Source organism: Apium graveolens, chromosome 3, assembly GCF_009905375.1.
Source record: "Apium graveolens cultivar Ventura chromosome 3, ASM990537v1, whole genome shotgun sequence".
In the NCBI taxonomy this organism is placed as follows: domain Eukaryota; kingdom Viridiplantae; phylum Streptophyta; class Magnoliopsida; order Apiales; family Apiaceae; genus Apium; species Apium graveolens.
The window spans coordinates 169,237,886-169,251,376 of NC_133649.1; the positions used below are offsets into that span (position 1 = coordinate 169,237,886).

A 13,491-nucleotide genomic window follows, 5' to 3' on the forward strand; every position below is an offset into this window, starting at 1 on the left:
TTCTCAAAATGCTTTTAAAATTCCCGGAATAATTAAAGACCCATAAAATAAATTTTTTGTAATTTTTGAAGCGTTTTAAAGTCGCGTAATATACCTGCATTTTACAATTAAACGAACAAACGTGCGGGTGAATTTAATCCAAAAAACTTCCGAAATAATTTCAAAATTCTCGAAATATTAAAAACTTAAGAAAATATGAGTTTCATAATTTTTGAAGCATTGTGGAATTTAATACTGAATTTACACTTAAATACAATCAGAAAATCAATTAGGGTTTCTAAATTTTATAAATTCCCAAAAATAATTATTGATATTATAAAACTATAAAAATAATTTTACAGACAATCCAAATATTTATGAAAATAATCTTCAATAAAAGCACTTTTAAAAGTAAAAAAAAAAGACAATACAGCTCAATAATTAATTATACAAATAATCCTCGAACACCAATAAACCATAGATAACTAATAATAGGGCAACACACAGCTGACAGAACCAATACACACATTTTATTTATTTAATTATTCAATAATTACTTTTTTAATAATACAAAAATAATAGTCGTTATAGAAGTAATAAGAAGATATTCTCTATCAACCTCAGAGGTAGTTTTGATATGAAAATTATTGAGTTGAATATATTTAAAACTAAGAAGATTTCTAGTAGACTTACTAGAATATAATGCATTTGGAATGTGTATGTGGGTACCATTAGGGAGGACACAACTAGCTTTTCTAAAACCTTCAATTATATTAGATACACCATAAATCGTTCCAACTTGAGCTTCATTTTGGTTAAATGGGTAAAATATTTTCGGTTCTGTAGAATCGTATGAGTTGTGCCACAATCAGCAATACATATATCTTCAGAATCCATTATGTATATAATTAAGAAACATAATTTATTTGATAAGAACATAACACGCTACATAGTTCAAACAAAATAAAGCATAAAATACACACTACTATAGTAATTATATGAAACTAATCTTCAGCCTCCCACATGGGAGTTTTGTTAGGTTCATTCGGACCATTAATGCTTATTCCTCCAGTTGTGATTCTCGGGAAATTATCTATGTTATTATTGGAAAAATTTGTTTCTACTATTTTCTCTTTTAATTTTTGAGAAGATTGGTATTGGTTAACAAGATGATTTAGGGCATGACAATTACGTGTCCAGTGCCCATCCATGTCGCACCTATAGCAAATATTTTCAGTTTTTCCTCCTCGTGGTGCCTTTCTTTTACTTTGTGATTCAGATTGCCACTTCCGGTGACCAGAGTTGTTATATGGATGAAAATGCCCATGGCTCCGACCTCGTCCATGGTACCGACCTTGGCCCCGTCCACCTCTATACCCTTTTCCACGTACATTTTGCTGGAATGACATGTTATTTACTTCAGGTAATTGGGCAGATTTTGTTGGACGGGATTGATGATTCTTAATCACCAATTCAAGATTCTGTTCAGCAACGAGGAGAGTTGATAGAAGATCCCCGAACTTAGTAAATTTGAGCTCCATGTATATCTATGCTAAGTTGATATTGGGGTGAAAAGTTGATAGTGTTTTATCGATTTTTTTTCCGTAACTTTCTCACCACACGTAATAAGCATAGAACTTATTTTGAACAAAGCAGAGCTATATGCTCAGACACTCTTAAAATCCTGAAGTCTTAAATTAGCCCAATCATTTTCAGTTGCAGGTAGATAAACTTATTTCTGGTGATCAAACCTATCCTTTAGATTTTCCCATAAAATAAAGGGATCCTCGACTTCTAAGTACTCAGATTTTAAATCTTCATGTATGTGGTGTCGGAGAAAAATTATAGAGGTAAAATTTTCTTCAGCCGTGGATTTATTTTCTGCCTTTATTGTGTCGCTTAATTTCTTTGAACCCAAATGCAACTTTACATCTTGTACCCATGATAAATAATTAGCGCCAGAAATGTTCAAGGCAACGAATGACAAGCTTGTAATATTTGTCATACTAAATCTGAATTGACACGAAAATTATTAAATTTTAATTATCATTATAAATATTATATAAAATCCTACTTAATCGGGTGCGTTAACAAGTATACAATAATCAATGTATATATCATTATTATCATTGATATTATAAACATATCTATATATAAAATGACAAAATGGATTTTCACCCGCCATACAGACGTCTGCGTATGCAGGTTATCTCCGACCAATAATAAATTAAAGTGGACAATCCTGCATAAGTTAGTTAGGGGAAAAAGTTATTATTCGATAGTTATGCAATTTATAAATTAAGGTTTCCCAATATATTTCGATATTACCCAAAATTAAATGGTACCGTAAAATAATTTTAATAGGTATTGCTCCAGTCATATATATTTAAATTGTTAGTAGATGGTGTAATCGCGTCTACTTCGGTCATATATATATATATATATATATATATATATATATATAAATTATATGTAGAGGGTGTAACCACGTCTACTCATATATATGTATATTTAGATTAAAATTATACCTTCTCAGTTTTAGCAAGGCTTCGTACTGATAATATGTTGTAATATACTAGCTTTAATAATATAAAAAGGGGCTACTAAATCTGAGAGGGAAAGAATGATAATCGGAGGGAGGTAGAGAGCATATATTAAAAATGTTTGGTGCAAGTTTTACATTCACCAAGATCATGTATTAATAGCCAAGGTGAAGAACAAAAGCATTCAATGTATTATCAAAATTTCTACCGCTAAAAGTAGCTTTACTATTTTACCATTGACTTAGAATTTACAATCAATTATAACATATATATGATATAATAATGTATTTTTATAAATATATATTAATAATATGTTTATATATAAATAATATGAGAAAATATGTATATTTATGTTATAGCCAAATTTTGGATATGGATCATTTCGTGTCAAGAACGGGTCAATTGGAATCAAATTGGGGAAAAAAGATGAAATATTAGGTTTTAGGCTACAACACATGAGGGGAGCACGCGCCCTAGACTTAGAACGTGCCCACATTTAATGAAATGCAATATATGGACTATGTTCGGGTTTAATCTACAACACAACATAAGTGGACGCGTCTTAGGGGTAGGGCGCGCCCTAGTTAAGAGGAATGCACTACGTGGCTTGTTTGGATGAACGGATTTGTCCTTGCTCAGGACAAGGCAAAGGGCTTGTCCTCACTCTGGGCTTGTTTTTGCTCCGAGCTTGTCCTCGCTTCGAGCTTGTCCTCGCTCCGTGCTTGTCCTCGCTTCGGGCTTGTCCTCAATCCAGGCTTATCCTTGCTCAGGACAAGGCAAAGGCCTTGTCCTTGCTCCGGGCTTGTCCTCACTCTGGGCTTGTCCTCACTCCGGGCTTGTCCTCACTCAGGACAAGGCAAAGGGCTTATCCTCGCTCCGGGCTTGTACTCACTTTGGACAAGGCAACGGGATTATCCTCGCTCTAGGCTTGTTGTCGTTCCAGGCTTGTCCTCGCTCAGGACAAGGCAAGGGGGTTGTCCTCGCTCCGGGCTTGTCCTCGCTCTGGATGACGCAATGAACGTTTCCTCAACTGGGATAAGGAAAACAAGAACAACCTCAGGACAAGGCAATGATGGAAGGAGCAATGGATGAATATTTGCACTAACGTATTTGTTGCAGGTACTCTTTGAAGAATTCCCTCCTTGAGACGGTCAAGGAGGGAGATTTCCGTGAAAAGCTTGAAGGCCTCTAGGGGTATGCTTGATAACTGAAGGCATCCTCCTGTATTCAACGGGTGTCCTTATTGGGGATGTGGGATTAACTCTGGTGTGTGCTCTGGAAACTCTGTTCTTGTATTCAACGGGTGTCCTCGTTGGAAAACTTTGGAATCATCATGCACTTTGCACCCAAGAGCTTGGGATCACTTGTACTGCTATCTGGTGGGTTATCCTCATTCAAGGGACAGGGACGTGTCCTGCATTTGGGGTGAACCGTGGCTATACATGCATCCATAAATCAAGGGAGATGGTTGTAGCGGAGTGTTATCCTTGCGCAGGGTGATGCACTATCCGTGAAGTCCTGCGATTACGGACGAGTCTTGTGTTAGTGTTTGTGCCCTAGAGACAACACTATGATGTTTTAGTTTAAGACATTAGGATTATTAATGTTTATGTTCTATCGATTATTCCTTTTATAATTTATTAATTCTTAATTTACTGTGATATAAATGTTAGATTAATAAATGTCCTTGGAATATGATATGCAATTATATATCTTTAAGTACGTGACTTAGAAATGAGATTATGAGAATAGTATCAATATTCCTAAAGGTCCCTAGTCGAGTATGTTAGGTCTTACAACACTGTAGAAGGGGGTTAAATACAGTGTTACTACAATCAAATCGATCTTGAACACAAGTAACAGTATACAGATATATTCAATATAATAAACTCTGTTACAATGGAACTGTCCTCTCCCAGTGATGAACATATATCACTAAGAGCTTCTAGGTTACAATGAATAATGTATATCGATAATGATAACACATATAGTGTAAACCTATGTATGTGTTTATATAGTACACAGTTACAAGATAACTTCTAATTGATATGGAATATAATTCTGTATCCTAAAATATATTGATCAGATATCTTATACAAGTCTTCCAGTCTTCTAATTCTTTCCATGCATATCTTCTTTTATTTTAGTATAGATCTTCTCTCAGCTTCCTTCCTTAACTGTAAGTCCTCCCGTACTTAAGTTCTGACATGACCTTTAGTCCTGATATTATGTTCCGACTTCCAGTAAGTACTGATTCCAGTAAGTACTGATTTTTCCTGTTTGTTAAGATCTGAAAGCTAAACATGAAACATATTAGACATGACATCTCAAATATATCTAACAATCTCCCCCTAACTTGTAAATTATACAAAATATACATGTTAATAGATTTGATGATGTCAAAAACATTTAAGTTCAAATGCATAGAGAATTTAACTGAGTAACTAACTACAACTTACAGTCCTTGTAGCTTTTACCAATCTCACTGAGTCAATCTGAATCCATAATGATTCTTAACAAAGTGTGATATAAGCTTTTCTTCTTTAATCCTCAGGACCTGAGAGAGTGTAGTCTTGACTTGCTTCATCTCTTCATTCTGACTCCCAATCTGATAGATTACAGTCCTTATGGCAGAGATATGGTTTCTTTCTAAACCATTGTCCAATCTTATTACCCTAGGATGAGAAGAGTCTTCATTGTAGCATAGACATTTCTCTTTTAGTATTACCTCAAGCTTAGCAGAATCCTTTTTCATAGGAATTTCACTTCCATCATATTCAACAATACATGAAATGAATTCTGTAAACCTTGAACCAGAAATTCTTGCTTTATCTCTGATAGTCTTCAATATGAAGTTTGATCATCTCCTCGTAATATTAGACTTTACCTCTAAAAGGTAATGAAAGAATTGAAGTTCTTTCAGAGTTTTGTTCAGTACATCTGATTCTAACATCGTATATGCTCTTCCATCTTCAAGAAATAAAATCAGATTTTCTTTGTTGTTGTGCTTATCATGAACATCCAGTACCACTTGAACAGAGATAACCTTGTTAAGGTGTTTCTGAGTAACATCTTCAAGAGGTTTGTCAGTTAGTAAAAATGGATCTCTTGTAGCAACTTCAAGTCCTGTTTTGATTTTAGCTTCATCAGAACCTAATCCAGCCCTGTCTCTTGGTTCTCTAGCATTTAACCCAATAGTCATGAATGTAGACAACAATTGGCTTTTCTTTGGATCTGATGGTTTGATATTTTTCCACAGAAGTTTCTTTTTGTCAGCTACTTTCATCTTGTCTAAATCAACTTGAGCACTGTTAGAGGTTAACTTCTTGACTTTATCAGAACTTGCTGCTTTTGCTTTTTCTTGTTGTTCTTCACTCTAAACAACTTGAGCTTTGTCAGAGGTTGTCTTTGATTCTTCATAAATTTTCTTTCTTTTCAGAGTTTGAACATCTTCTTCAGTTAGAGTATCACCATCATGAATTGTAGTTTGATAGACATGATCTATCATAACTGAAGGTATTTTCCTCTTTTGAAACTTTGTAGGTTCATCAACCTTTTCCTTTCATTTCCATTTAAGATCAATCTCATATTGTGATCTTGTTTTGGGCTTTGATGCCTCAGAACTTGTCTTCTCTTTGATCACAATGTCTTTCTCTTTAGGCCTTGGAGGTTTTTTTGCAACAGAAGCTTTTGGATTTAGATTTTTCTTTTCAGCTTTAAATCTAGCTTCTTCCTCCTTGAGATAATCTAAATCCATTCCTGGATTATGTTTCAGAAACAATCTTCTAGCAATTTCTTCATCAAGTGTCTGAATCTTGGGATTCTTGTAGTAGACAGTAGTCTGTTTTTCCTTAAGCTTCAGAGTTTGCATAAACTTTTGAGAATCATGACTTCCACCTTGTATCAGAACATCAGGCTTTGTCAGACTTTGCTCATCATAACTTGATCTCATATTTTGAATATCAGTACTTGCTATCATATTTTCAGTTTGAGCAACTTCATAACTTGTCTTCTTTTGAATAGAAGATCTTCTTGAATCAGAGTTTAGTTTCACATTGCTGCTTTGTTTACTCTGAGTTTGACCTCTACCCTGACTAGGGTTTCCCTAGTCATCAGTTTCATCATCTGTCTTCTTCAGTAGTTGATCATCTGAGCATTTGGAATTAACTATCTTCTCCCCCTTTTTGGCATCATCAGATAGTAGGAGTGAGAGAAGAAGTTCTACTGAAGTTTAAATTTCATTCAATTGAGCCTGTTGAGAAGCTTGATTTGCCAGAACCTCAGTAATTTGGGCCTTTTGCTTCTCTTGAGTTTTCTCAATTGTTTCTACCTTTTCAGAAATAGGTCTGCTAAACCTCTTTTTGTCAAGTTTGGTCTCCATTTCTAGCTTATCAGCTTTTTCTAGAAGCTTATCAACCTTTTCTCGAGTTTCACAGTGTAGACCTTGAAGATGCTTGGTAGAGAGAGCAGTGATCTTGAGCTGTATCTTGAAATCAGAATTTGACAATAACTCATCAGCTTTTGACACATGCTCTGTCAGAATGTTAGAGCTTGGAATGAAATTAGAATCATTCCACTTCTTGGTCCACTCAACTCCCCTGCGAGTATCTTCCCAAGGTATAGGGGCATCCTGCTCAATAAACTTCTTTACCAGTGCTTCCTTTCCCAGAATGGGAGCTGGAGTCTCAACAGAAACACTGTCTTCAGAACATGAAGAAGATTCATTATGTTCTGACAGAACAACAGTGTGTGAGGAAACTGGAGATTCAGGAATAACTTCATCTACTGTAGGAATTTCAGCATGCTTTGGAGAAACAGGTGGAGTTGGTATCTCAGCATTTAAGATTTGAAATTGAACTGGAGATTGCTGAGCTTCTATAGGAGCTTCCAAATACAGAATAGAAGGAATGTGCAGCCTATGGATGTCAATTTTAGGACTGAAGCTTGAATGTTCAACTGTAATATCTTCATGAAGAGGACAGACTGGAGGTGTAACCACTGTATTAGGAACATTGTCTTAATCTTTAGCTGGAGGTGGCAGAGATTCAATTATAATTGGCTCTTTTGAGATCAGAGATTCCTGATCCCCTTTCTCAGCTTCTGCAGTATCTTCAGATGGAGATTTAGCATTATACCTTTTTTCCCTCATTTTCTTCAATCTCCTTGCCAATGAAGGAGTTGTTGTTGCAGCATCAGAACTTACAGATTTCATCTTTAAAGTATCAGAACTTTGAGCTGCAGTTTCTTTCTGAGAAGTAACATTCTCAGCTTCAACTATCACAGGTTCTGATGCATGAACCTGTGCTTCCTCTTCACATGTAACTTAGGATATGTCGATTCGAATTCAACATTTGTTTGTCAAATCAGTACAAATTATTAGTAGCCACAATTTTAATCAAAACATTCACATTCATCAAGAAATACAGTTCAAATGGATGAAGTAAAGATTAATAGGTTTTAAAGAAATCATTCACATTCACATAATACGATATAAACAAAGACTAAATCTTGTAATCAAAAGAAATTTCATTAAAATATCCAAAGAGTACATTTCATCAAATTTATAGATTACATGCAAAAGATTACAAGATAATCCTAGTCTAAGATAGTGAACATCAACAGCCTGAAGGGTTTTTAGCACATAAACGCAGCAAAAACGTAAATTTAATCTTAAAAAAAACCGAAACCCTCCGCAGGATCCATGCGAAAAATAATATTTAATTCGTAGTTCAGTATGTTTACCTTAAGAAGCTTTATGTTAATGGAAAGATGAAGGTTTTTAATAGCGATCCAAGAAGGATGAACGGAAATCCCCAGCAGCTGCTCCTCAAATGTGAAGCACTCCACCGGTATCCACCAAGAAAACGATGTAATGAAGGAGGAGGAAATGGAGAGAATTAGGGTTTTGTAAATCTTTTTGGTTGAGGCAAAAATAGGGTTTATAATAGTATATTTATAGGCAAAATTTTCAGTAAAAATTTTCCCATAAAATATTATTATTAACCCTTTATTATTCTCACTAATAATTAAAATACCTTTTAATTATTAATCCTTTTTCTAAACTCTTTAGAAATAATTCTTTCACTTGATTTACTTTCCAAAAATTAAATTCTTAATTAATAATATTAAGAACCTTTTCTTAATTAATTTATAATCAATTAAATCTCATTTAATCAATTATTAAATTTTCCAATTAATTATTTATTTCATAAATAAATAATTATCAGTCATTATTAATTAATTCCTCCACCATTAAATCATTCTCTTTTATGGTGTGACCCTGTAGGTTCAATATTAAGCTGGTAGTAGAAATAAATAATAATAAAACTATTTTATCATTATTTATATAAATTCTCTAATTTATTAAATATTATTAATTAATTAATCATATTTATTCTACATCGTGAGGGATACTTCTCAGCATATCGCGACTATCCGGATAATACGAATTCACTGCTTAGAATACCAAGAACCTATTCAGTGAGTAGTTACCGTACAATTAATTCCTTCCACCCTGCAATGTCACATTTAAATACAAGGCATGGAACTTGTGTCAAACCTATCTTATTTAATCACTTGCTTTCCCATTCACTATGCTTAGTTCTATTTAATATAAATTAGAAACTCCTTTCTAATTTCATTCACTCTGGCCAGAGATTCCTGAACTAACATAAGTGGATCAGCATTGAACATTCTCTTCCTATACTGGAAGGGGTAGATCCTTTATTGATCATACCCTATCTTCGTGTACAAATTCCTATACCCAGTAGAACCCTTATAATTGTCCCTTGAGACTAAGAACTAAACCAAAGCATAGTTCAGTGTACACAAGATGACTATGATGATCTCAAGTCTAAGGATACTTGTACAACTATCACTATGTGAACAACTGCTGACACGTGAGTGAACTCCATCAGTTGTTCAGCTGTGTAAGTCATGTTCAGTGAACTTATTCTATAATAAGCACCTACATACTAGTTATAGTGTCACCACACAAATGTCTATGAGAACAGACATCCTTCTTAATGAAGCAAGCATAGTGTGTACCGATCTTTGCGGATTATTAAATACCAGTTAGTAATCCTATGACCAGGAACTATTTAAGTTTAGAGTTATCATCTTTTAGGTCTCATTATTATGATCTCATCACAATCCATAAAAAAGCTTTACTCTAAACTGTGGTATATCTTATTTAAACATTTAAATAGATAGAGCCCGCAATAAAAACAAAACAAGTCTTTTATTAATATTAATGAAATCAAAACAGATTACATAAAAGTTATTCCTAAATCCTTATACATGATTGGACTTAGGACATATCTCTTTCAATCTCCCACTTGTACTAAATCCAATCACTCTGGTATCTAATACCCATCTTGTCTTTATGACGATCAAAGTGACTCTGAGAAAGTGGCTTTGTGAGTGGGTCTGCTATATTGTTATGTGTGTCAACTCTCTCGACGTTGACATCTCCTCTTTCAACAATCTCCCTAATCAGATGAAAGCGCCGCAGGACATGTTTGGAATTTTTATGAGACCTAGGTTCCTTGGCTTGTGCTATTGCTGCGTTGTTATCACAATACAACACAATAGGCTCTTCAACGCTAGGAACAACTCCCAAGTCAGAAACAAATTTCCTCATCCAAACGGCTTCTTTTGCAGCCTCACTTGCAGCTATATATTCTGCTTCCGCTGTGGAGTCAGCCGTTGTAGACTGTTTGGAACTCTTCCAACTAATCGCACCACTATTCAGAGTAAACACATACCCTGGCATGGATTTTCTATCACTCTCTGATTGAAAACTAGAGTCAGTATAACCCTCTATTTTTAACTCAGATTCACCACCAAAAATAAGAAAAATGTCCTGAGTCCTTCGCAAGTACTTAAGGATGTTTTTCACTGCTTTCCAGTGGTCTTCACCTGGATTGGACCGATATATGCTCGTCACACTAATTGAATAAGCAACATCAGGCCTTGTACACAACATTGCGTACATGATAGATCCTATTGCTGAAGCATAAGGAATCTTACTCATGCGCTCTCTTTCCTCAGGTGTCTTAGGAGACATTTTTTCGGAAAGGGACACTCCATGGCTCATCGGTATGAGACCTCTTTTGGAGTTTTCCATGCTAAACCTTTAAAGCACTTTCTGGATGTATGTACCCTGGGTAAGACCTATCATTCTTCTAGATCAATCTCTATAGATCTTCATACCGAGAATGTAGGATGCTTCTCCTAAGTCCTTCATGGTGAAGTTCTTTGATAGCCATACTTTGAGTGATTGTATCATCGGTATATCATTTCCTATAAGAAGTATGTCATCCACATACAATACAAGAAATGTTACCGCGCTCCCACTAACCTTCTTGTAGACACATGGTTCATCTATGTTTTTGATAAAACCAAACTCTTTGATTGTCTCATCAAAATGGATGTTCCATCTACGAGAAGCATGCCTTAAACCATATATGGTTCGCAGCAGCTTACACACTAGGTGTTCATTTCCCTTGGAAAGAAAACCCTCTGGCTGTGTCATATACACTTTCTCCTCAAGTTCCCCATTGAGGAAGGTCGTTTTCACGTCCATTTGCCAGATCTCATAGTCGTAGTAAGCAGCAATCGCAAGCAAAATCCGAATTGATTTTAACAGGGCTACAGGCGAAAAAGTTTCATCAAAGTCAATCCCTTGCCTTTGTTTGAATCCTTTTCCCACGAGCCTGGCCTTATAGGTCTCCACCTGGCCATCTGCTCCAATCTTTCTTTTTTATACCCACTTGCACCCAATAGGCTTAACACCTTCAGGCGCCTCAACCAGAGTCCATACTTGGTTGGTATACATAGATTCCATTTCGGATTTCATGGCACTATGCCATTTCTCTGAGTCAACACTACTCATAGCCTTATTATAGGTCACAGGGTCGTCATCATCAATGATCAATGACAAGGCCATAATACCTCTCAGGTTGGCGAGACACTCTCCCTGACCTACGAATGGGCTGTTCCACAGAAGGTTGTTCAGTCTGAATAGGTGTTTCCACTTGATCCGTAGTAGTTTGTGCTTCTTGAACTTCATCAAGTTCAATTTTGCTCCCACTGTTTCCTTCAAGGATAAACTCCTTTTCCAAGAAGGTAGCATGTCTGGAGACAAACACCCGATGATCGGTGTAAAAGTAATACCCCAAAGTCTCTTTAGGATATCCCACAAAATTACATTTTACGGATCGAGATTCCAGCTTATCTGGGTCAACTTTCTTGACATAAGCTGGACATCCCCAAATCTTAACGTGTTTAGGACTCGGTTTCCTTTCTTTCCATATCTCATATGGTGTTTGAGGAATAGATTTGGAAGGCACCTTATTCAGTAAATATGCTGAGGTTTCCAATGCATAACCCCATAGGAATACTGGAAGATTCGCATAGCTCATCATGGACCGAACCATGTCTAACAAAGTTCGATTTCTCCTTTCAGATACCCCATTTAACTGTGGAGTATATGGAGGAGTCCACTGGGAGACTATACCATTTTCTTTGAGATAATCTAGAAAATCTCCATTCAAGTATTCACCACCTCGATCTGATCGAAGAGTTATAATATTTTGTTTGGTTTATTTCTCCACTTCATGTTTATATTCTTTGAACTTTTCAAAGGCTTCAGACTTGTGTTTCATCAAATACACATATCCGAATCTAGATCTATCATCTATGAAAGTAATGAAGTACGAAAATCCACCCATGGCTTGCGTAGACATTGGTCCACATACATCCGTGTGTACCAATCCTAGCAAATCTGCAGCCTTCTCTCCATGTCCACTAAATGGAGATTTGGTCATTTTACCCAATAGACAAGACTCGCATGTAGGATATGATTCAAAATCAAAGGGGTCAAGTAACCCTTCCTTATGCAATGTCCGCAGTCTATTTTCACTAATATGACCTAGCCTACAGTGCCATAAATAGGTCAGATTTTCATCATCTCGTTTTCTTTTATTTGTTTGTTCAATCTGAAGTAAATCATGCTCTACGTCACATACATACATACAGACCATTATTTATAATACCACGTCCATAAAGAATATTATCTCTAAAGATAGAACATTAATTATTCTTAATAATAAATGAAACACCATCCAAATCCAACATAGGGATAGAAACAATATTCCTCACAATAGAGGGAACGTAATAACTAATATTCAGAATAATAGTCTTGCCCGTAGGCATATGTAAACTAAATGATCCTACAGATATGGCCGCAACCCTTGCTCCATTTCCTATACGTAGAATCACCTCATCTTTTTCAAGAGTCCTACTTCCCTTTAGTCCTTGCAACGAATTGCAAATATGAGAACCACAGGCGGTATCTAATACCCAAGTAGAAATTTGACCTAGTGACATATTAACTTTGATCATGAACATGCCTGAATCAGAAGCGGTAGTCTCACTACCCTTCTTCTTCATCAATTCTGTAAGGTAAACCTTGCAGTTCCTCTTCCAGTGCCCAACTTGTTACAGTGAAAACAAACAGCTAAATTAGGACCAGTCAACTTGTGAGCATCTAGTATGCTCCGGAGTGATAGTGCAGAAGACATGATGAATATAGTAAATCTGTAAATGATAAACACATAACAACACTTAGCAAATATTCAATTTCATTTCAAAACACTATATGAATCGGGTCTTTATTCATAAGTGTCTCCCACTAGTTTATCTAATTTTTTTCAACCCCCTAAGTGAAAATTAAGCATTCATAATGCTAGTGGGAATAGGGATCCTACATTCCATCACACAACCTCGGCTGTGGCACGAAATGTCATGTGATGTTCAATTGGCAGACAACTCTTGTCAATTACATCTTATGTTATTCCTAATATAAGTTTAGCCTCTTGAATAATTGAGTCACGGCTGTGACACGACAAACTCAATATTCTAAGTCAAGTCTAACCCAACATTTCGTACAATTGAATCAGTCTCC

General features: G+C 35.6%; 1 protein-coding gene across 1 annotated transcript; it reads right to left on the minus strand.

Annotated features, from left to right (window-relative positions):
• Positions 1-983: 983 nt before the first annotated feature.
• LOC141714710 (uncharacterized) lies at positions 984-1,520 on the minus strand. Its single transcript, XM_074518212.1, has one exon. It carries the CDS (start codon positions 1,518-1,520, stop codon positions 984-986), a length of 537 nt encoding a protein of 178 aa, XP_074374313.1.
• Positions 1,521-13,491: the final 11,971 nt, after the last annotated feature.